The sequence below is a fragment of the Thunnus albacares genome, chromosome 18, assembly GCF_914725855.1.
Source record: "Thunnus albacares chromosome 18, fThuAlb1.1, whole genome shotgun sequence".
Taxonomy (NCBI): Eukaryota; Metazoa; Chordata; class Actinopteri; order Scombriformes; family Scombridae; genus Thunnus; species Thunnus albacares.
Genome location: NC_058123.1, coordinates 25,912,549 through 25,938,179, shown reverse-complemented (window position 1 = coordinate 25,938,179; position 25,631 = coordinate 25,912,549). Strand labels below are relative to the sequence as shown.

The window sequence follows — 25,631 nt, the reverse complement described above, 5'->3', positions numbered from 1 at the left end:
TCTGCTATCAGGAGAGATGAGCTGTGAGCATGTCAGAGTCTCTCTGCCTCAGTGTGTGTGTGTGTGTGTGTGTGTGTGTGTGTGTACGTACGTGTGTGTGCGTGTGTGTGGGCGCTCATCTGGTACTGTGAGGTCACTTCCTTCCTCTCTGGCCTCAGCGCTCTTCAAGTGTGTGAAACAGATTTAGTTGTATTTAAGGCCAGCATTTCCACACACACACACACACACACACACACACACATACTAGCACATGCTGTCAGTCACTTACAATGAGATTAAATGTAAATGTTGATTGTTGGTAAAACTGTACTGTCACAAAATGTAAGATGGCGTAGTGTTGATGACGTGGGGTTACTGTCAGGTTGGATTTAAAAGTCTGATTCTGTCTCATTGGATCCAGTTTCTGCTTCTTGTCACATTATTTGAATAAGAGTCTGGTTACATGTAGTTTATAAAGGCGAACGCTTGGAGCAACTCATTTGAATGGAATGGACGTGTCAGCGGTGCCAATTTTAAACCACTTGACCTTTGAGGAAAGGTGGAGCTTGAAAGTCTGTGTCACACCATCCAATTAGAATATATTAGCACATACAGGAGGCTAACAACATCACTTTTTACTAGCAAAAATGCTGATTATATACTACTGTCAGCCTCCACATCATCTACTACATGTTTTATTTCCTGCAGTGTAAGACAGAACACATAAAGAGTAAAAATGTGTGTCCATGTGGCCAAAGAAGACAAAGTAACACAGCTGGAATTTTTGGTGGATGAAACATGCAGTTAACCTGGTTACAGTTTCCAGGCCTTCATGGTTCACGTTGGACAGCTGAAGTTGCCGTTTTTTTAGTCATAATGAATATGTGTTGCAATCTTCATGATGGACTGATGGTGTACTTATAGACAGAATAATTAAAAGTTGTTAGTTGCCAACATCCTTATTAACAAGGATACATCCTGCATCCCTCTTTTTTTCCCCTGTGTGTGTGTGCGCGCATGTGTGTGTCACAGCTAACCGAGCACAGAGCGGAGCAGCCAGCAGCTCTCAGACAGGAGACGCCTTAGGGAAAGCACTCGCATCGGCAAGTACAGCACACGCACACACACACACACACACACACATACACATACATACATACCAATGTGAGACCTGTTCAGTTTCCTATTAATGTGAGATGATTTTATAATTCATGTTACTTTTTTTTCAAGTCTTTTCAAGAATTTTTGAGTTTATCATATTCATTTATTTTTTATCTTCATGATGTTTTCCAGCTTTACTTGCCATTTGACTTTTTAGCATTTTTCCCCCTCCAGATCTACTCTCCAGACCACACAAACAACAGCTACTCGTCCAATCCCTCCACCCCAGTCGGCTCCCCGCCCTCCCTCACAGGTAAGCACGACCTTCACCGTCCAATCACCACTCACCAGCTACATCATCATCACAGAATCGACACAGACTGACGAAGCAGAGCTGACTAGAGACGTGGACTGGAGTCAGACTTGAAAAATGAGGACTTGAGACTTGACTTGGACTTGTTTCAAATGACTTGAGACTTGACTTGACTTGGACTGAACTACTTGAATACAGCTCTTGAAAGAGGAAGTGTCATGAAAAAGAGAAAAAATATATAAACAAATCACAAACACATTTAAATAAAGCTTTTCTTTTTGGTTTAATACTTAAAAGAAAACTGCGTTCTTTATTAGATATGCAATAGCTTAGTATAAAAGTAACAGTAACAACACAATCATTGCTGTGTCTCCTCTCTGTACCCCTCCTCCTCCTCCTCCTCCTCTCATTTCCACCAGTTACTCCTCCTCCTCCTCCCAGCTGATGCTGTACTGTCTGCTCCTTAAAGTGAAAAATGACTTTTCCTAATAATAGTTGTGTTGAATTTGTCTCTAATTGTCGCTGCTACACACACCGTTTGATATTTCTCTGCCACGCCTCGTGACTGATAGCTTTAATTACGAGCACCACTTCGACAAATCGTTCACAAACCTACCGGCTCTGCGAACACAAGCCCCCTCCTCTGTTCCTCCTCCTCCTCCTCCTCCTCCTCCTCCTCGTCATTATAGCTGCCTGGGATATTGCCTGCTAAACCATAATTGGTGTTTATCATTGTGTCAGAGTTACTCCACTTTTTACAAATTAGAAATGAAGCCTATTAGAGCAAACTACATGCAAATTGATATCCAAGGCTAATTCTGCGAGGGTGTTTTACAGTGTTGGACTCAGAATAATTTACCCTGCCGTTTAATACATATATTTGTATTTGCACATGAATGTACCCAGGTGATTATTCATTAATTAGCATATGGAAATGAGCATGTAATATGAATAAAGGAGTGGGGAGAGAAAAGACTGCGAAACATAATGGGAAGACAATGAAAAAAAAGAGAAACAGGAGCTAATGAGATGAGATCAGAGTTACAAGGGAGAGATCAGCGGTGAGGGCAGAGAGGAGGAGGAGAGATGGAGGGGTGAGAAAATAGAATAAAGGATGACGAGAGGAGATATGATGGTGGTAAAAGAGAAGGATAAAGGGAAGGAGAGGAAACAAAAGGAGGAGAAAAAGGGAAGGGATATGTTGGAGGACTAAGAAAAGAAGAAGAAAGATGATGAGAGGAAACAAGTAAAGAAAACAAGAGCCAAGAGGAGAAAAGAAGAGGAAACAAAAAATAAGAGATCAAGCTCCAGCCGGCTGCTTGGACTACCTGGGCAGGTTCCAGCTGGTCGGAATTAAAAGGGAACCGTCAGAATCAACATGAATGCTTCCTTCATCTCATTGGATGAACGCATCACTCGCAGGACTGTCTTTGCTTCTGGTTTTCAAACAGAACACGGCAGCTATTTTTAACAAATATGAGAGGAGAGGTGGGCCCTCGCACTTCATGTTATATCTACAAAACCAATTTGTCTACGGTGTTTCTGACTCGGCCAGAATTGATTTGCTGTTTCCAAACATTTCGCTTGTAGTAAAAAAAACACTCTCTGTGAGAATGCAGTAACAGAGATGTCATCAGCATCAGCAGAGAGGCTGTTGCTGAGAGCTGGTGATTTAAGGCCTGCTCACACTAGTGGTTAAAACTGCAAATAGTGGTGGATATCATCAGTTAATTACATTGAAATCACCAGGATCAGTGGATTCACTGGCAGGGACAAAGTCTGCATGAACTTTTCCTGGTGAGTTCAACTTTGGTGAACGTGTATATTTGTGCTAAATATACAATAGTGAGCCATCTTGAGTGCTTTCACACAGATCGTGAATCAGCGAAAAAGCAACATCATTTTTTTTGGAACGAGGTCTGAGCTTTCACACCGCGAATAAAGGTATCAACCAATCACGTTGTGTAGAACCGATGTCACGTCACAACTCCTAATGACGATGGCGAACCTGTTGATTATGTTTCTCATCACCCTGTATTATAAGACAAAGGACAAAGGACATGGAGACCCCCTGTGTGTTTTTACATTCCAACTCTATTTCTGTCTCGTTTAATGAAGAGTAATCTACACAGACAGCTGTTTAAATCATACCAATATCTAAATATCCTGCTGTATATGTGTTTTGAACTTATGTACCATATCCACATAGATTGATCAAGGCGCCTGTTTCACTACAGGCAGATTCTCCTCACTCACTACGGTGGGTGGGGGAATAAAATCAATGAATCAATAAATACAAACACTCTCGAGGTCTTCCCGTGGAGCCGACATGAAAACTATTTTGGTTGAGTAAATTTCTGCTGTCAGTCAGCCTGGTGAAGGCAGTTTGTCTGTCCAGTAATTCGTATAGTTGCCGGTATGAATAGTTTTGATGCGAAATATTCTCAGGCAAGTTTTTGTGTGGTTTATTCGTCACGTCCCTGGTGAGTAAAGGCCTTTACACAGAGCTGCTCTCATGAGACTGACCATTTCTAAACAAACTACGGTTGTCTTTGGGGCGAAGAAACGTGTCACCCAGTGCTGCGGTGTGGCTCATGGACATGTTTTAATAGTTTTTGAACAACAACAGAGGTCTACGGCACAGAGGAATAAGATATATCAGACTTTAGATACACACACAATACTTGTAAGTAGGATGTTGGTTTGGTTCTGCACATGAGATTTGTTGACAATAAGAAATATATAGTAAATTTCAGCCTTATCTGATAATAATTTTGGTGCAGTTTGTGTTAACACTTACTGGATATTATGCAGGCTGCTGATTTAAAGTACTGGCACTTTTTTTTTTTTTTTTTTTACAATTCAAGCACCTTGTTATGCTTTTTTGTTTTGAAATATATGATGATAAAAAGTATTTGAAACTACTTGAGCCTCAGAGGAATCATCTGTAAGCTGGTCCCACCTCTGAAGCCAGACACTGTTGAAAGTCCTCCATACAGCAGCCTGTTATCACTCCGAGCTTCATAATAATGTGAATTCACTCAAGTCGCTGTCTCTCCTCTGTCTACCAGCTAATGAGACCTGTTGATTCAGATACGACCCTTCAGAGCGACAACAAACACACAAAGCGGGAAAAGAACAGACACAAAGCTTTGTTTGTTCTGCAGAGGGTCCATGCTAATCAACCACTTGTACCTTTTTCAAAGACAAAAGTCTGATATTAGCATTCCTGTTATGAGATATGAGTTGGTTTTGTTTTTGTCTTTTCGTTCTCGTCCCTGCGTCTATTATGTCCGAGCACCACAAGTGGATATGATGAGAGACTCCTCGTGTGTAAAGACGTTTTGTCTGGCGTTTGGCGTCCTGTGTGGAGTGCTTTCTTTCTTCGACATATAAAAGGAGAGGAGGTTTTGGCTCTAATCCACCCACAGATATCCAACCATTCTCTCTTCACGCTTATCCTGTGCATGGTCACAGGGGGCTGAAACCTATCCCTGCATGCACTGGGTGAGAGGAAGGTTACACTCCAGACAGGCAGGCAGTCAATCACACAACATACGAAACAGACAGATGAAGTCATGTCAGTTTGAACTCAACTAAACAAAGACAACTGTGGTTTCCTGCAAATCTTAAACATGATTGTTAACTTTACAGATTAATAACCAATCTCCTTACCACTAATGTCTCCTGTCAGCTACTGGCATCCATTTTTTTTTTTTATCTCCGCCTGATGTCCCTTTTCTCTTTACACTTTTCCCTCCTTTTGCACTCACTCAGAACATTTTTATCTACTTATGCAACGTCGCGTCCTATCTGGGACTCATGTTTGCCTGTTCTCTGACTCCTGAGAAGGATCCTTGTTTTTAATGTTCCACTGACATATCCTCTCCTGATCACGTCTCTTTGTTTCTTTTTTTCCTAGCTGCCAGTTCAGCTGTCTGGTCCAGGAATGGCGGACAGGGAGCGTCATCGCCAAACTACGAAGCTCCGCTGCACTCACTGGTATGCACACCCAGACACACACCACCACATTGTGTACATGTCTGAAATATATATGGGAGGGTTTTTAAAGGGTGACTTCACCCAATAAGGGTTTTATTTGTTGTTTTTTTTGGTTTGCTGAGGTTTGGACACCGTGGAGATTAAAGCATGTAAATGTATTTAAGCCCAACTTATCTTATGTTACTAACTTAGCTAGGAAAGGACATTTCAGCAGGTTTCTCATCTTTCTTTCCGCGTCTTTACATTCTGCAGCAGAGTCGTATCGAGGACCGTCTGGAGCGTTTGGACGATGCCATACACGTACTGCGGAGCCACGCGGTGGGACCTTCGACGGGCATGAGCAGCGGGCACAGCGACATGCACAGCCTCATCGGGGCCGCACATACGCACAACGGCGCCATGGGCGCTCTGAGCAGCGGGTACGGGACGGGACTGCTGTCGGCCAACAGACACCCCCTCATGGTAGGACCTGAGAGCACGTTTTTATACCGTGGTGATGAGTGCACGGGTGATGTCATAGGTAGGAGGAGAGAAGAGGAGAGGAGAGGAGAGGAGAGAGGAGAGAAGAAGAGAGGTGCTAGAATTGAAAACATGAAGTAAGACAGTCGTAATGTTTTCCATATTTAAGACTTGTGTCTTGTTTTTGTCAGCTTGAAACAATAAACATTAAGAACCAAACAGCTGTGTGACATAAGGAGGGTGAGTGAGAAAGAGAGAGAGAAAGAAAGAAAGTATTATAAAACGCAGTCAGTATAAACACATTCAGATGCCCGAACATGTTCATTCAGACCTACTTTGTTTATTTGTGTTGTACATTTGTGCATATTCACATGTAGACACACACATACACACACCAGATGTTCACGCAAACACACACACACACAAGACACAACCTCAACACCTCTCTGTAGAAAACCGTGGCCTCGTCGTCGTCGTGTGACATCAGCCATCAGGCTTTTTTTTTCGCCGTTCCCTTTCTGTAGATGTGTCAGTAATTGTAATAATGACATCGTACTTGACCGTTAATAGCTAAGATTAGTCAACATGGCAACATCAATAAAAAGATGTCAAGAAGCAGGTTGGAAACAAACCTCCAGGTCAGACAAACGGAGCTAAAACTAAGGTGGACAGTAAAATTAGCAGTCAAACTGTTGGCTTTAAACATCCATCAGCGTTTACAGACCAACTTTCTGCTACATTTCAGTTGAGCTCACTCGGATTCAGTCGGGAGCTCGTGTTTCTTGACATGTCAAACTTTTCAGTGATGTCACCGTTTTCCCAGATCTCAGCTATTAGTGCGGTGAGTGTAGCGTTATCACTGACAGGAGTGATGTGCGGTGGGCCGTTCCGTCCTGCAGTTTTTATACTGTGTGGCTGTATTGAACACTGCAGGCTCCAGGAGGCACTAGCAGCACTTTACACTCTCCTCGCTACAGTAGTTCAGGAGCTTTGTGACTCTCCCTCTGCTCTTTGTTAAAGTATTTACTTTGAAGTGTTGTTTTCTAAATGGAGACCACCTGTGGTAGAGGGGTGTGTGTGTGTGTGTGTGTGCGTGCGTGTGCATGTGTGTGTGTGTGTGTATGTGTATGCTGGCTGGCTCCCACAGAGATTATCCTCTTCTCACGCATATCTGTCCAGCTGTCTCTCTCTCTCTCTCTCTCTCTCTCTCTCTCTCTCTTTCTCTCTTTCTCTCTCTTTCTCTCTCTCTCTCTCTCCTGGACCTCAGTACTGCATCATTGTCTGGGATAAACACACACATTTTCCACTCGCATTTGTTTACCTCTCAGCTCACATGCAGGTTCTTTGTTGTCCTCATTGCTTCTTCCTACTTAAAACTGCACTGATCAATATATTTTAACAATGAATCAATTGACGGTGAAACATGCAAAGTGTCACTCAAAGTTATGATCTCAAAGAGAATTGTCACAAACTCTGTAGCTCCACAGAGCCTTTTTAGCCTTTTTTAGCTCATAATTTTGGTTTTTATGGCACATCTACTGTATGGTTGAGTCTCACGGCTCTCACCTACCTTGTTTATCTGCCTAGCAACAAAGAAGGAAGTTAGCGACTAGCTTGTGAAGAAGTAATGAAAGTCAAGAAAGAAGAATTTGGTGTGATTAAGTAATTTGAAGGTTAACTTGAGATGTTTAAAGACATTTGAAATTTTCGAGAAGACATTTCTGGAGGAAACACACAGGCTTGGTTTTGTGATTCAAATGGTAAAATGTAATTAGAACAAGATTAATTATTTATTTAACTAATAGAATTGGTTCATTCATAAGACGTATCTGCTTTTAACGACGTATACAAAGGAAGGAAAGAACAGACGAGTTTGTTATTCTAATTTACAAAGTCATTTGAACGTCACACTAAAAGAAACTAATAATGAAACTAAATAACTTCACTAAATAATTAGACTATTAAGAAAGCATTTCAAATTAATGAAAGATTTCACTTGTGGGAGTGGAAAGAAGAAAACAGTGTGTCAGGATTCATTGATGTAACGTTAGCGGTAAAGAAAATAAGAGAAAGAGAAATATTTGCAAACTTTTCAGCTTCATTTGGATGTTGTTCTAAGCACTTTGCTGCTCTTTGGCTGTCAACAGACACAAATTTGGCATTCAGCTACATGATGTGAAGTGAAGGTTTAGCCCAAGAAAACATTCAAAGTTTTGTTAAGAAAAATGTTTTTACAAACTACTTTTTAGTTTAATCTTGAAATGATTCCAAATATACTGTACGTCTGACTTTTTTTTTTTTTTTTTTTTTTACTTACGTAACCACTGGAAAAAGAGAATAAAGTGAAGTGAAGGACGTGTGCTTAAAAACACTTTTTATTTATGGGCTCCACACACACACAGAAGTTCATAAATCGCTCCTTGTGTTGTTGTCATTAGGACCCTGCCGTATGTGTGTGTGTGTGTGTGCGCGCGTGTGTGTGTGAGTGTGTGTTTATTCAGGCACTGACTTTTTGGCTAATAGAAAAGCAGGCTCATTAAGACTAAAAACACAGCAGCTGTATAACCACACACACACATCGTGGAGGGGTGCATGTGATGGTTAACATCACATTGTAGGGACCCAAACCTGACAGCCCACTGACACTGTAGGGACACACTGCTGTAGAGCAGTGAAATCAGAGGAGCTGCTGTTACCAGATGTATTTCCCAAAGTTTGCTTTTAATGATCTCCTCAATATTCCCAAACACAGAAACACCCGAGCTTCCTTGATAATATAATGATACTATAGGTTTATATGTAATGGCCATCAGCTTTTATTTTGATATGGTTGGATGGCACAAGTACAGTGATACCCAGTTTCCACAGGTGAAAAAGAGAAGAAGCCAGTCAGACACTTTCAATACTAATGCTGATACAATACCAGAGATTTAGTAGAAACACCAAAACTATACTTTTTTCTCAACCCTGTTGCCAGACAAGAGTGTCAATATTGGAGGATTCTGCAAAACTCTAGATTACACTCAGTGGTAATGTTTTGGTTCTGGTTCTGGTTTTTTGTACATCCAATGGAAATATTTGAAAAATGTTTGCTTTCTACTATATGCACAAGCTTGTAGTTATGGCAAATAAACTATGGTTTAGGTTGATCTTGATCATAGTTACTGTTCAATATGAAAAAGGCTAAACCTTGAGAAAGAATAAGTAAACAACATCAGGAAGTTGCACAGACATATTGTTGACATATTTTCAATTAGTTCCAAAAAGTATTGGTGATTGATTCTCAGCTCTCTGTACTGTTTAATAGGCCTTTTCCACATCAGGAACTTAACAACCCATAACTTAAGATGTGGCCTTTGTCACAGGTTGTGCTTTGGTTTCCACTGTGCTCTGCCTTTTGGGCAAGTTTCCAAACCTACATTTCAGCTCTACTCAAGAGATGGTACTAAAGTAGAGCTGCAACGATCAGTCAGTTAATTGAGTAGTTGCCAACTATTAGCTTAACCACAAAATTACTTACAATTACAATTACTTTACTTTTTTTAAAATTACTTTACAATAGTATGTGATTAACTGTTAGGAGTCATTTTTTAAATAAAAAATGGCCAAATTATCTGATTTAAACTTCTCAAATGTGACCATTTTCTGGTTTATTTTGATTGATGTCTTTTCTGACATTTTATAAACTAAACGATGAATCAAGACAATAATCCAAAGATTCATTGATAATGAAAATAATTGTTAGTTGCAGCCCTACATTAAATCCAGTTCTAGCTTCTCTTGGGGAAAAGAAATGCAGCAGCTCATTTTGCATCATGTTAAACACAGACTTGTGTTTAGATAAGTGCTACAAAAAAGTGTGTTTCACATTTTCATGCAATTACATGTAAACATGAAAGAAAATGTTAATTAGTGCCACTTTTTCTATTGTTATGTGGCCTTCAATTGAACCAAAATCAAACGATGACATTTGTTCTGCTATCTGAAGCGGTGTCGTCTTCTCACTGACGTATAAGCTAAACTTTCCAGTTTGTAAAACACAGTGGAAAAGCAAACCAGGACCCAGAACCAGATCCTTATGGGTACTTACAAGTTCAGGTTATGGGAAGCTCCACATTAGGGGTCGTTAAGTTCCAGCAGTGGAAATAGCAATGTGTGTGTGTGTGTGTGTGTGTGTGTGTGTGTGTGTGTATGTGTGTAGCATGTATGTTCTTTGTGCTTCACTTACACACACACACACACACACACACACACACAGAACAGAGTAAACAGGAAATCTGAACCAAAAGAAAAGGAAGAGACTCAATAGAAACACTGAAAAAAGAAACAAGTGGAAAACAGAAATAATACAGTGAGAGGAAGTCAAATGAAGCCATTGTGTTTGTGCTGAGGCTTTTTCTCTATTTCTCATGCGCATTCACTCTCTCTCTCCTTCTACTTTCCTGTGTCGCTCTCCCTTACTCTCGTCTCTCTCCTCGTCTTTCTCTCTCTCTCTTCTTTTTTTTCTTCTCTTTATTTTCTCACCTCTGCTTTCTCTTCTGTCTTTTCCATCGACTTCCTGGCAGATGTGACTATTCTCTCCTGCTTTTAAGCTCTGTGTCTCACACACACACACACGTTTTCTCTATTATTGACACACATTTTATTACATATTTACTTTATTACATATTTTCTGTCACTTTTGTTTTCATCTTCCTGTCTAGATGTACTTATTTCTCCCCCTCCCTCTCTCAGTCACACACACACAGCTGTATGTAGTTTAGCAGTGTTAGGTAGAGACGCCTGCAGGCTGAGGTCATAACTTTGGGAAAACAGGTGGTAGACTGATGTGGGAGAGAAAAAGAGAGAGAGAGAGAGAGACTTATGCATGGACGTGAACGCACCATACACACACACTCGAACCCATAAACACATTAATGCAGAATTAGATACACACATATGTTCCAGCTTTTCTCATTTTTGTCATAGATTTTTATTTTCAGTCATTAAACGCAATACTCGTTCCCAAAAAATTCAAACCGAAATAGAAAAGCACTAAAATATTCCTCAAAACAAAGAAGAGAAAAAAAAAATCTCTCAGGATGAATGAACATTCCCACATGTACTTCTTAAATGAGATTAAAAGACGACATGAACGTAGAGATTTTCCACCAACGTGCTTGGATCGGACGACACAATATGTCTTTTGAGAAGGTCGCTGTGTCAGATTATGTGATCGTAGAGTCATATGACATTTAAGTGAATGCGGTCTGATTTCAAATTAAAAAGTTGAAGAAGAAGAAAACACATGGCTCTTCCAGACTCTCCCTGAAGGGTTTTTTTTAATGTATTTTTTTTTAAGCTTCCACGCCAGCGATAGGAACGTCTTGACTAGGGAGGTTTGCTCACCACAGTAGCTGAGAAAATGATCGTGCGATGATTGGGTGAAGAGCCAGAGCTGAACTATTCACTGTAATTATACACGCCAATGTAGTAATAACTTCCTTTTCGCCACTAAATACACTTAATACCTTTTATTACATTCCTTTAAAGTCTTCATTACAAATATCACGAGTCTGGACAGACGTGTAAACTACAAGTTGACTGGTTGGCGGAGGCGTACAAACACAAGGTGGTGTTTAGTTTGTTCTTGCTGTCTGCTTCTGGTGATGTGTTTAAGTCACAAGAAACATCACGTTTTTCTGAATTATTTTACCTCATCAGAGCTCAGTTTGGGAGGGTGAGTCTGAAATGAGGGGAAAGGTAAGAAGAGAGAGAAATGTTTCTCTCTCTCTCTCCGCTAAGCAGAGTTGAGTGAAATGGATCGTAATCTGCATCACTTTGCTGTAAAACACACTAATGCCTTTTAATACTCTGCCTCTCATCTCTTCTCTCACTCGCTAAATTCACTTCTATAAGCTGATGGAAATCTACTGTCGGCCATTTAACTTCTGTAAAACGTTAATAATAATACATTTTCTTTCATGGCGTCTTTATAAAACTGTCCTCATATTATGTGGCCAAATGTATATGGACACCCCTGTCCAAAACATTCGTCTTGGTCTGGATCTTTTGTTATTGGCTAGGCTGTAGTTCCAATGAAGGGAAAATCTTAATGCTACAGCATACAATCATGTTTTAAACAATAGTGTGCTTCCAACAAATCCCTGTAGCCATGTTACAAAATTTTGTTGAAAGTCTTCCCAGAAGAGGCTGCTGGAGGCTGTAATAGCAAAAGATTAATTTCTGTAGTTTTGGAATGTTCACTTATCACATGTGACTGTAATGTACAGGTGTCCATATACTTCTGGCCGCCACGTAGCATAATAATTGGTGGAAACCAGTGGGAAACAAACAGCGTTTAATTTATTGAATTCATTTATTATACAGCATGCAGAGTGGTAGGCTCAGTCAATTTATTCACGTTTGTGTTCTAATTAGATTTCTCTGTTAATTTATTCAGTGATGTAATGCTAAACAAAAAGATGTGTCAACTCTGACCTTCAGATGGTGATCATCTCAAAGCAAACAACCGCAAATACCATGAAAAATGAACAGAGCTTTAAGAAAACCATTCATTTCTGGGTTTTAATCTTTAAAAATCTTCAGAATATTACAATTCATTTAATAATCGTGGGCTGCTGTGTTTCTCCTCAACACATATGTTTCTGTATGTTAATGTACAGCACTATAATATGATAATATTGTGGTTCCCTTCGCTCTTTGCATTCAAAAGCTGTGTGATATGAATTTTCATGAGGAAAAGGGATTGTGGTCATTGGACATTTGTGTGCAGCCTTGTGTTCATGAAGATAATTAGATAAATAAACTTTAACAACCGTGATAATTGATTAATACAACATGGTTTCGAGTCACAGGTGGAGCAAAAAATATACAAAAATCTTGACCAGTAAGTATAGAAGACCAACTGTGACAAAACGTAAATAAATCAATACACCTTACACTATAAAGAAGTGTTATTAAAGTATAAATATACTTAAAGTGAAAAGAAAAACTAATACATGTAACTTTAAAAAATAATTCAAGAATAGAAAATATAACATATTTATAGAATGAAATTTACTGTACATTATTTTGTTTGTTCATTATTTTGTCAAACTACTATTTTTCAAGATCCTGATTGAAGCTTGACACTCCAATATTAAAGAATATTTATCTGTACAAAATTTGAAATGTGAACCTTTTACATAAATTGACCTTGTTCAGATAATGAATTTCAGAACAATGGGGGTAAAAAAACAGAAAATGTATGTATATAAAATGTCCTTTTACTAAAACATTAATCATACATTTAAACGTGAAAATGTGAATTTTGAGGTATTAATTATTTTTTAAGCTTTTCACATCTGCACACACATTTTTAAATATCAAACATATGTATTTATAGATCAAAGTGGATTCAAACTTTAAAACTTACATTTTTTTTTTTATAATATTTCAAATTATTCACATGTAATGAAGCAAAAAGGCAGCATGACAAAAGAATAAATTCTCATTTCCTTTTTTATTCAGTAATAACAGATCATCCAGATGGACTTGGCTCAGAAAATTCACTTCATAACAACATTTTTCCAAACGACATATTTCCCATTGCCTCCTTCTTTCCCTACCTTCCATTTTCCTCTGTTTCTTTTTTTTTTTTTTCATTTTTTCACTGACATTTTATGCAACCGAGTCTGTCGTCCTTCACTCTGTTCATTACACAGAAAATAAATAAATACATACATATCACACCACTGGAAAATGTTGCTGTACTTTTCCTCCCAAGGAAGTCCCCAACCTCAACAGTGAGCTCTATGTGTGTGTGTGTGTGTGTGTGTGTGCGCGTATATGAGTGTGTGTTGACGTCGCTACAGCAGGTGCTTTCTGTCAAGTGTTCAGTTTGCACAGAGGAGAGGCTGTGCAGTTTGGGAAATGTTCCACTGTGTGTGTGTGTGTGTGCATGAATGAGTGTGTGTTAGACCAGTGTTTACTCCGCTTTATTTACAGTTTAGATATCCAATGTACAGTTTATCACATCTACAGAAATGCATCGCATCAACCAAAAAAAAAAAAACAAAACTTGGAAGTTTTCTTGTAATTATGACTTGTTAGCGGTTTAGCATATCTTCATGAAGATCTCACACAAGACATGCATAATGTATAAATATGAGATCCATAATTATAATTAAATCTTGTAATTCTCATAGTTGTGAGAAAATATCCCCTCTTTTCTATTTTTCAGTGATTCCAATCCGCTTCTGTCTTTGTTTTAGTTTTCTTTGATACATTCTTTGTACACACTGAAGAGAAAATGAGCAGCAACTTATTGTCTTGTTAATATAATAAAAATGATTACCAACTGTTCCTCTGACTGGGAAGAAGAACTGTAACATTCATAAAATCTGCTGTGTTAAATATTCTAAAAAGGAAAAACAAACATCCAGAATAAGACCTCAACAACTACTGGAGAGATTTTTCATTTAATCCGTTGAGAGTATTCATGCTCTTCAGCGTTGGGATTACTAATCATTTTGCTGACTTTCCCTCTATCACCACATTTAAACCAAAACGTTCCACAAGCACTCAAGAAATATCCAAACCAAACGTACTGTTTTTGATTAAAGTTCCCGATCACGTTCCTGCTCCCCTGAGGATGAACCCTTTAGATGTTCCTGACTCTCTGACCTGTCTTCTCACACCACCCTCAGGACAAACTTTACATTAAAAGCTTCTGACTTCTTCCTGTAGCAAGTATGATAGTGCTATACTGCTGTCTGGAGTATATAAAATTCAGCTGTGTGGTGTCTTTGTGTCTGGTAAGATTTCAAACTGCACCTCCTGCTTCATGTTACATCTCCTCATCTCATCTCCCCCTGCTCTCAATGTCTTTTTGCAGAGGTGTGTTTTTTTTGGGGGGGGTGGGGGGGGCGGCTGCGACGATAATTGAAAACGACAAATGGAAATTGCAGAAATCCGACTAATACAGGGTGAAATATTACAATTTACAATTTGAGTTAGCAAATTGACAGTTTATTTTTCTCCTCTCAGACGTGTTACTGCAGCAGCAGAGACAGACTTGTCCCTACTGTTTACAACTGCATGACAAATCTGTGTGTGTGTGTGTGCGTCTGTGTGTGTTAGAGAGAGAGAGAAACTGAAAAGCCCTGTGTGTATGTGTGTGTGTGTGTGTCATCTCTTGACCCAGAATTTGGTGTCTTTCTCTTCTTCTTCTTCCTGTGTAATCAGCTCCCTCACTCTCTCTCTCTCACACACTTCCCACTGATCAACAACATTGTAGATGATAGTTACTCAGCACCTCCTCCTCTGTCTCCTGCTCTGGCTCTTTTTAAACTTCAATTTAATTCAATTTTTTTATTTGCTTTACCACAAATAAATCTCTCCCTTTTCCAAATAGTCCATCTGTATTTACAGTGATTTCTTTTACAGAGGTGTGAAACTCTTCACAGTCAGTATATTCAATCTTTACATTATCGTGGTGCATTCAGAAAGCGCAGACATCCAAAATGTATGTATCGGTTGCTGAAAAATGTTCATGATCTGTATCTGGACTGTATGTTGACAGACATAAAGTAGCTCACAGAATGTTGTGAAAAGAATCATGTGAATTTAGTCATTCAGCAACCAGCTGTCAGATTTTGGACGGTCCCTGAAAGCACCAACAAAGAGAGTTTTCATAACAATTTTTATTTTGTTATGTAGTTGTGACTGATAATTCAGTTAAGAGTGGTGACTGTTTTATAAAACTCTCCCTGTTGGTACATTCAAGGACACTCTGACATCTGAGTTTTCAGAGTTGGCTGCTGAACAGCAACTTTTTTTTTTTTTAAAGAAAAAAAAAAATCTCTTTATCCTTCTCTCAGCGTGTATGTGTGTCTCTTGTTTGTTATCTGGGTTTGATTCAGCTCAGATGAATGCGATGCCCTCCAGCAGCTGAATCTCAGATTTGAAACGTCAGAGTGTCCTTGAATTCAACCGAACAAAAATTTGAACAAACCAAAATAAGTGCCAAGATTCTTACAAAAATAATCTTCACTCAAGGTCCGCTTACTAGTTTTTTAGCTGAGCTTCATAGCCTTCCTCAGAGGATGGAGTTTTACACACTGAGTAAAGTAAAGATTTGTCAGACTACTGTTTCCAAGATCAAGAATGAAGTCTATCTGCCGTCCAATCAGATGTTTTGAACCTGATGGACGGTGGGTGAGCAGGCGTGGCTGTGATTCTTGGCAACTATACAAGCTTCCCGTGCAGCAGATCAGTTTACGTGTAATTTATTTATATTTTTCTCCTCCGTCTGTCTCTTCGTCTTCCCTCCTCATTGAACTAAATTAAGGAAGAGAGAAGGGAGGCTCGTTAAAATATAAAAGCCTTCCATTAAAAATGTACGCCGCCCTCTCTCTCTCTCTCTCTCTCTCTCTCTCTCTCTCTCTCTCTCTCTCTCTCTCTCTCTCTCTCTCTCTCTCCTCTCTGCTGCCATTTTACATTTGGGAATCCAGGCGGTGATGAAAGGCAGAAAACGGAAGGAAAACACAGAAAGAAAGACGAGGGGCAAATAATAAATAAGGGAGCAGACAGACAGAAGTTTGGACGGATAGATGGAGGACACTCAGTTTGAAAGACACACACACACACACACACACACACACACACAGATACACACATGCACGCTGACAAGCCGGTCGACATTTTGTGATATTTGCATGGAGCGAGAAGGGAGTTTGGCATGTGGTGTGGTGGGCAAGACCTCTCTGTCAGCCAGCTGGATTAACAGACAGACAGAAGGATTTGATTTTCAAACCACTTTATTTACACTGTGGTTATCATGCAATACATCAGAAAAAGTCAAAACAGATAATAGGCAATACTACAATTTAAAAATATCTGTATATTACACTATAGTAACCATCTTTTAAGTTTAAGAACAGAGTAGATTTTATTAGCATAACATCGTTGTTGGATAAAATGATTTAAATTGTTCATAGTTCTGTACATTTTAAAAACAAACAGACTGAACTGATGAGCATCGCTGTTCTCCATCTCATTCTCTCTGCTGTAATAAACCACAAGCTGCCAATTTTACTGCATTGATTTGGATTCAAAAATGAACAAAGTTTAAATTAAAAATTTAAAAAACGTTTCTCCTTCACCTCTCCATTCTTTTACTCTCAGTGGCTGTAGTACCAACCCAGTAAATCAGGCAACTGCCCCAAGGCCCAACATCCCCAGAGGCTTCAAAAGTCCTGCATTCACTGCTTGTCAGTTGGTTTTAGTAATCCGATTAATTGCAAATTTGCACCACTTCCGTATCTGCTGAGGCAAATTCTGCACTACTAGCTGATCTTGTTGCCTTGTCGAGAGGCCTTTTGTCAACTTCTAATTTGAATATCTGTAGTATTTTAGTCTGGACTGTTCTGGTGCATATTCCAATAAAATTACCTATAACTGTCACAGAGAAAACCTGGAGTCAGGTAATTGGAAAAGCAACAGAGCCAATCAGAGCTTTGTAGGCGGGATTAAGAATGACGATGTCATTTTTCTGTGAAAAAGCAAAAATGGAGACAAGTGTAGATGAGAGTGTTGCAGTTGGAGCACGGACAGAGAAATTACTGTTCTTAAATTGACCAATTTATTTGATGAATGTGACAAACAAGTTAATGCTCCTAGCAACCACTACCACAGCTCCTGTGTCAACTAAAAATGGCTTCGACTGAACAGATGCAGCAAACGCTACTGATTGGTCAAGGCAAAGCAAACCCCCCCCCCCCCATTAAAATGAAATTGGCAAACGATGAACACAGTGTCAGACTGAATAATGAAACAAAATGGCAATTCAGTCTGATTATGAGGCTATTAAAGACCCTCCACACTGTCGCCCCCCCTTCCATTTAGCTGTTCCAAACTTGAACACATTTCTATACTACCTCACCACTCACAACATCTAACATGATTCATATCCAACTGTCCTGCTGATATGTTCAAGTACAACAAAGCTCGGGAAAAGGAGGGTGAGAGAGAGACTATTCTGAACCACAGGATGCCACAAGGAAGCTGGCATCACACACACACATGCGCGCGCACAGACACACACACACACACACACACATATAAAGGGAGCCCATCTCGTACCAAAACAGTGAGTCCCTGCTGGAAGCTGCTTGGTGCTCTGGGAATTAGAAATCCCACAATTAAACATATGGGCATTAAGATAATTGTCAGTTGTTGTGCTGTCGTGTGTGCGTGTGCTTGCGCATGTGTGTGTGTGTGTGACAGACAGATGGATAGGATTCAGCCAATCACACACACACACACACACACACACACACACCCATACAGTATTTCCCTGAAAACACACATGAAAAAAAAAGAAGACACACTCAAGTTAAAAAAAAAAAGTAAATATACATGTCAGACATGCAGATATGAACCCACAGACACACACTGATACACACACACTCTTACAAACACACTGATACACACACACTCTTACAAACACACTGATACACACACACTCTTACAAACACACTGATACACACACACTCTTACAAACACACTGATACGCACAGACACAGGCAGTCTGAGAGAGCAGAGCACAATTTTCCTACCTGAGCTGTACTGTACAGGGGGAAAAAAGATGGAGAAAAAAAACTTCGGAAGGAATGGGGTGTGTGTGCGTGTGCGTGTGTGTGAGAGTGTGTGTGTGTGTGTGAGAGAGAGAGAGAGAGAGAGAGAGAGGGCAATCTCCATTGTGTTAGAAAGGTAGAGGATGCCCTCAACAGGCCAAAGACAGTACTACATCTGGAGAAAGAAAGAAAGAAAGAAAGAAAGAAAGAAAGAAAGAGGCAGTGAAAAAGATGAATCATTTTATATTTGTAGACAATCCTGCTGTGTAATATTGATTCTTCAGTGTTGATTTTTATGACCATCTCATGTGCCCAATAGTGTTTGAAGAGAGACATTTTTCCTGTTTTTCTCTCCTGTTCTCATGTAGAAACTATATTAATTTAATACTCAGTCAATAGATATGAGTCACATACTCACTTATATACTCAATTGACTAAAAGGGGCAATAAACAAATATAAACAATAATAAATTCAAATCATACCAGTCAGTTAATCACTTTCACAATACAAACAGCAAAACAGGCTGAAATTTAAAACCAAGAGACATTAATAACCATTTAATAATTAAAGCAATTTAAGTAATTACAGGATTGATAATTAATACGACAAAATGCCACAGCCAGAAGTAATACATGAGCCACGTCAAGTTAATTGTATTATTTAACAAAAAAATCACAGTACTGTCGCAGAGAGTTTTATAATCTAAACCACATTTGCTTTTTTTTTTTTTTTAATTTTATTTTTTGCACAATGCCATCATAGAAAATAAAACACACAGTTGCACTGGGTGACACGTTCCTTCATTACCATGAACACAGACACTGTAATTTACTTTGATTGAATCCCACACACACCATCCTGCTGCTGTGAATACTCACTGGAGCACCAAATACGTATTAATCCACCGCTGAAAATAGTCCCCAACAAATACACTATTTACTGTTGTTGGAAATTAGGCGTTTTTGTTTTTTTTTCTTTTTACTTGTATGTTTATTTTGATTTGTTTTGAGACAAAGAAAATTATAGAATAATGCCAGTGTCATTTTTTAAAATCTATTTTCATGGTTTTATTATTATATTTTCATTATTTATATCTCTTGTGTATATTAGTCTCAAGTTGTTTTAATGATTACATGAAGTGCTGTCTTGTTATCAGCTGGTCAGTCATCTGTAAAGCACCTCAGACCCTCGATTCAGAAAAAGTAAATGACAAAAGTAGAACTAAATGGTCAAATTGGCACAAGTTTTTATTGAAGGGAAAGGGAAACTGCCAAAAAGCATAAAGAACCTCAGCGAAGCCTGAACCCACTAGATCAGGCCTGAAAGAGGTCCAGACTATATTTGGTTTTAGGAGTTATCATTTTGGTTACAGTTGTGTTTTATTACCTGCAGACAGAAGCAGAACAGCTGTTCCATCTTTTTCTCTCTCTGTTTTCCAGGTGGGCTCTCACAGAGAAGACGGTGGCGGCGTGGGCGGTTTGCGTGGCGGACACTCGATGGCGGGCCAGGTGCCGGTGCCTCAGCTGCCCGTTCAGTCGGCCACCTCGCCGGACCTCAGCCAGCCGGACCCGTACCGCGGTAAGTCTCGCCACGCTCTCGAACATCAGTAAACTAAACTAACTAAACAAACAACATCACAACAAACTGTGATGAGCTTCCACACGTCAACAGTTAGGGGTTTGTGGGATGTCCCCCTACTAATACTGCTAGTCACATATTCAAATGTATGCACACAACAAGAAAAAAATTACATAAGTGACTTTACTTTGTACCAGATTTTATATTTAGTGAACAACAACCAGAGAGAGAAACAAACAAAAAGAGTCAGTGATGGACAAACTGCTGGCATCTGTTGTTTTTGTTCATGAGTGCGTGTGTTTCCATGTAGGCACAGGCGTCCCGCTGCTATCCCATCATGCACTTGTTTATATGCACACACACAAAATGAACATTTCCAACCCTACATAAAAGTAGTAATGATAATAATAATGAAAGTAAAATAAAGGCAAAAGTATAAGAACAGGCTGTAGAAAGTGAGATGGTGAATATATATATATATATATATATATATATATATATATATATATGAGAAAATGAGAGGAAGAGGGACAGGAAATCAAAAAGGGGGGGGGGGATAAGGTAATAGGATGATAATGGTGACAAAAATGAAGAGAGAAAGGGAAAAGCTGCTTGAAATAAGAAGAAAAATGGGAGATGACTGAAGACAGTTATGAAAAATTAGGAAGCTGAGGAGGGAGGAGAAATAAGAATGAACTAAAGGGGAAAAAAAACAAAAAAGATAGGAAGGAAATACAATAATGAAGAAGTCGAGAGAGAAAAAAAATGTAAATGGAAGAAATGAAGAGGATGAAAGGGACGAAGGAGTCACAAATGAGAAGCAGAAGAAACAGTGAAAGAAACTATAAAGCACGCACATCTCAGCTGGCGAGCTGAGTTCACCGCCCAAGCCGTAAAAACCTAAAAAAAACATACAGTATGTGTGATATGAATATGGAGGAGGAAAGTGTATATGAGCGCACTGTGAAGCAAATTAGCCCTGAGCTCTTTTTTAAAGGCTGAAAATGAGTCTGCTGGCAGCAAAGTTCAGCCAGCGGCGACCACACACACACACACACACACACACACACACACACACACACACATGCACACACACACACACACAGTTCAGGGTAGAGTAGTAGTGTAGGGGCTGTAAATAAATGGTATTAAAATGTATTTGGCAGCAAAGATGAATACCATGGCAGAGCTGTGGTTTCTTCTCCTCTCTCTCAGTTTTGAAACTATTATGAACAGTGAGCATTTATACTGTATTTATAGTATGTTAACTTTAAACTGATATTACATTTATATTATTTATAATCTCTCCGACAGGTTTTATTGCTCGAGAGGAGATTTGGTGATTTTTATATTACAGTACACAGACTGAATTTCTATTGCAGACATAAGTTAAAGGGTCAGTTCACCCAAATGTACCATGCACTGAAGGTTGAAAACTGAACATAAATCATGAGATGTGAATGTGGTTTCTTGGATACTGGGCTGAATTATCATAGTATACTGTTCTTGTTAGTATACAGTATTTCATTGTATTTACAGTAATGTTGGGTACTAACAGGAAATGATGCAATATCATTGTCAAGCAAACTGTGACTTTGGAATTCCATTTAAACTTTGTTTTCTGAAATGCGGAGCTGTTTTGCATCCCCACAAAACACTGTTTTACAGATTTGAGCAGCTCCTCCATTTCCATTAGGCAATGCATTGTGGGACAGTAGTCCATCAATAGTACTCACAAAAACAAGCCTATTAGTTTACAGTATGTACTGACATCTTTCAGTTTATTGAATTTTGTAGAGGTAGCATGTAGTCTACAAATGGGATACAGATATGAAGAAAGTCAGGAAGCAATGTTGAGGCGGTGTAGAAACTGAAGAAAGTGAGTAAGAAAAAGAGACAGTCGTGAGAAGAACTGGGAAAGCTGCATGAATTAAAACTGAGGCGTATCCCCAAATTTTGTGTTCAGTCTCCTCCAGTGTCAGTTTGTGTCTGTCTGGGTTCAATCGCACATTCAGAAGCACAAAGTCACTTTTCACAGTTTTAAGGCTATTTAAATTCAACTATTTATGCACTAACACACAGCGATTGTATGGCAAGAGACACGAACACATAAACCAAACACAGGCGGTCACTCAAAGCTGCACACAAAATGCCTCCAGTCAGGCAGACGGAGATTCAAAATGGCCGACAGTTGGTTGTGTGTGTGTGTGTGTATGTGTGTGTGTCTGGGAACAGAGCGGAGTGTTTTGTGTTGACTGAGAAGTTGGCAGCGTCCCAGTGACAGATCCATACAGACGTCAAATAAAGACTGCACTGTTCTACTGAGGAGAGAGACAGACAGACAGAGGGTAGAGAGGCGTTTACGTTTGCATCACAACTCTCCCATGCCGCCATCTTGGAGGTCAACTAGAGATTTAGTATTTAGTAAGAACTGTTGACCTTCACATTGTTCTTAAACATTTAGCAGTATCTCATTACATAGTTACATGTCACATACATGTTTACTCTTGGAAGTGAAGCCTCAGTTTTCCTCAGTGCTGTCTGGACTCTTTTTTGTTTTTTTTTTTCATTTGCCATTGCTGTGTTTAAGATGTGATTATGTTTAGGGAACTAAGGCTACTTGGTTAAAGGGGAAGTCCAGAAATTTTACACATCAAAGTCTGTGTACAGGTCTTGGGAAGTACTACTGCATATATGAAAAAGTAGTATAAAGGCTTTTCTGACTCCAGGGGGCGCTGTGTGAAATCTGATAAATTGCCTCAAGTGATGTCACTTGAGTCAGTGTTAGTTGGAGCTACAAAATGAATAAAATCTGGGGGTGTGGAGTTAGAAAGAAGTGAGGTTGCCAGACTTCTATAGCCTGCTCCTCATCTCTACTTGAAACTAGCAGCTCCAGGCTACATTAGCCACTACTAGCATAACACACCTCAATCTACAATCAAACTATCGGCAATTGAGTTGCACTGTGGGTAATGTAGGCACCAGGTTTTCATTCCCACTTTTGAGAACCTTTTCATGGAGGGCATCTTTCATCTTTTCTGCCCTTTTTTGGGTTTCAACCCAACAACCAGCACCCTTTCTATAACAAATCCTCCTCTGTGATCTCTAGGCCTCAACCTGCACATAAAGGGAAGCTAAATCCAATTGATATTTTATGTATTTGTACGCTAAGCTTTCAGAGCTTTCAACCACATCTCACGGAATTCACAACTCAGCGAATGGAGCAGGGTCAGGTGTCATAACATGACTTAGGTGTGCAACTTGATCATGTGATAACAAGTCATGTTGTATTTATCAATATCCACCTTTTCACCCCTCCTCACCATTGCTCCCCTCCTGCTTCCCCATCCTCCCTGCAGCCCTGTCCGGAGGCCTTCAGGGCCAGAGCACCTCCTCCGTCAGCTCGGAGATCAAGTCTGAGGACGAAGGAGATGAGAACCTCCTGCAGGACACGAAGCCCCTGGACTCCAAGAAGGAGGACGTTGACAGCAAGGATCTCAAAGCTATTGATAGGTCAAGATCTAGGTAACCCCGCCCATCTCAGACGTTCGCTTCCATCAAACCCCTCAGCTGGGCTGGGACATGCGTTTTCCCAAAGCACCTCCATGCTCAGAGTCCTTCCTAGTTCCACTTTTCATTCATAAACAAACATCTCTAGGAGACAGAGACTGTGCCACTTGATTGGTCGTCACTGGATTTTGTAAAAACTGCTAAAACCATGAGTAGTTCTTGGAGAGTAAGGACACAAGGAAGGACTTGAAGCTGTCAGTGTTTTGGGAGCCAGCCTCTGGACTTTGATGAAGTGACCAAGTGTGACGAGAAGCAGCTAAATATATCAGTTAACAGATGAAATCTCCATGTCCACCAGACATCTCTCTTTTTAAACTCCTCAACATGGCTGCTGTGCGTTTGTTTGAGCAAAGACAGTGCTGTTGAGAGAGAAGCCATGCAGCGCTGTAAAGACAAAGAGAGGTTCCTGGTGGATATGGAGCTCCTAGTTGGTACCATCAGTCTCTCCATGGTCTTGAGCCTGGTTTTAACTGTTTCTCACACAACAGAGTAGAGCCCACCTTCAATTTTCTCAAAGAAGTGCTGCCTCGCATTCAGGGCGTCAAAGTACACACCAACAGAGATATTCCTGCTGTTGGCCAGAGACTACAAACCTGCAGTAAATTTAAACAATGGTTTGAAGCAATAGAAAAATCAAAAGTGTCAACAAGTTTTGGTCACAATGTTGATTTGCCGTCCTGAATGCAGCCGAGCTGCCTTCACTCCTCCGACGATAAACAAACTGTTTATCATGTTTACTTTTCACCTGTATGTCGACTGAAATCAGAAACATTTGGATCCCAAACCCAGAGATTTGTACATGATGGTGGCGGTCATGATGATGATGATGTAATTGATTTTGATGATTTTGATGATGATGTCACAGGGTTTGGGGACTTGTTGGCAGCTGTAAATCAGTGTGCTTGTGGCCAACAGTTACTAATTGTTACCTAATGTACTTTATTTACTTTTCATTTTAATTGAGTGTCTCGATCAACTACTCCCTGTAAACTATTATTTATAAGGTGGCAAATAGTAAATGAGTGAATGAGATATTACCAACCAGCGCTAACTTAATGGTTAGCACTGTTGGGCTGAGAGCCCTTGATCAAGTTCATTTTTGACTAATTTAACCTACGATTCTGCCTAAAATCATGAATGAAGGCAAATAAATATTTTATAACTTGTTAACCTTTACAACTGTAGTAAAAAATGACACTGATTCATTCCTTTCTGTTAGAGCAAGTTGCAAAACTCCCTTTAAACAGTGGGCAGTTGAATTTTGCTCTTCTAAGATGAGCCATTTTGAAACACTGTTTATGACCTATTTCTAATTATATTCTTTATTCTTGTAAATTCTGCACTTAAGATTTACATCAGTTTGTCTTAGATTATATCCTATGTGAAAAACCTGTAGTGAAGTGAACTCACAAATATCACAGCAGTTCCTGATTACTATGGCAGACTAGCACTTGAAATATCCAGAATGCAGCACAACATTATGTCCCCAAGTCCTGTTCCCTTTTATTTTGTCACTTTATTGATCATGTTGTAAAGGTCGTCTTGTTGTACAAACATACAACATCGACAGCAGGTTTGTATTAAAATGAGAGTCTACACACAGAAATATAGAACTGAACTTTCATCTTCAAATCCTCCTCTCCTACCCTCATCCCTCGCTTCCTCCTCCCTTGCTCCTCTTCGTCCTCATCATTGGTCACCGTAGCAACAACGACGACGAGGACCTGTCTCCAGAGCAGAAAATGGAGAGAGAGAGGGAACGGAGGATGGCCAACAATGCGCGGGAGCGCCTGCGCGTCCGTGACATCAATGAGGCGTTCAAGGAGCTGGGCAGGATGGTCCAGCTGCACCTGAAGAGCGACAAACCTCAGACCAAGTTACTGATCCTGCACCAGGCCGTGGCCGTCATCCTCAGTCTGGAGCAACAAGTCCGAGGTCAGTATCCAATACAGTAGCATGACCTTTGACCTCAATAACTAACAATATAAACCACAGATACTGCACCAAA

General features: G+C 39.7%; 1 protein-coding gene across 6 annotated transcripts in view; it reads left to right on the top strand.

Annotated features, from left to right (window-relative positions):
- LOC122968767 (transcription factor 4-like) overlaps window positions 1-25,631 on the top strand; it is a 236,685-nt gene that overhangs the window by 199,356 nt on the left and 11,698 nt on the right. For all 6 annotated transcript variants that reach the window (XM_044334233.1, XM_044334235.1, XM_044334234.1 and 3 more), the window contains 7 exons: window positions 1,012-1,082; window positions 1,315-1,393; window positions 5,316-5,395; window positions 5,648-5,857; window positions 19,915-20,053; window positions 23,413-23,566; window positions 25,329-25,558. In XM_044334233.1, the coding sequence (XP_044190168.1) occupies window positions 1,012-1,082; window positions 1,315-1,393; window positions 5,316-5,395; window positions 5,648-5,857; window positions 19,915-20,053; window positions 23,413-23,566; window positions 25,329-25,558 (963 nt within the window). The remainder of the gene's footprint in view (window positions 1-1,011; window positions 1,083-1,314; window positions 1,394-5,315; window positions 5,396-5,647; window positions 5,858-19,914; window positions 20,054-23,412; window positions 23,567-25,328; window positions 25,559-25,631) is intronic.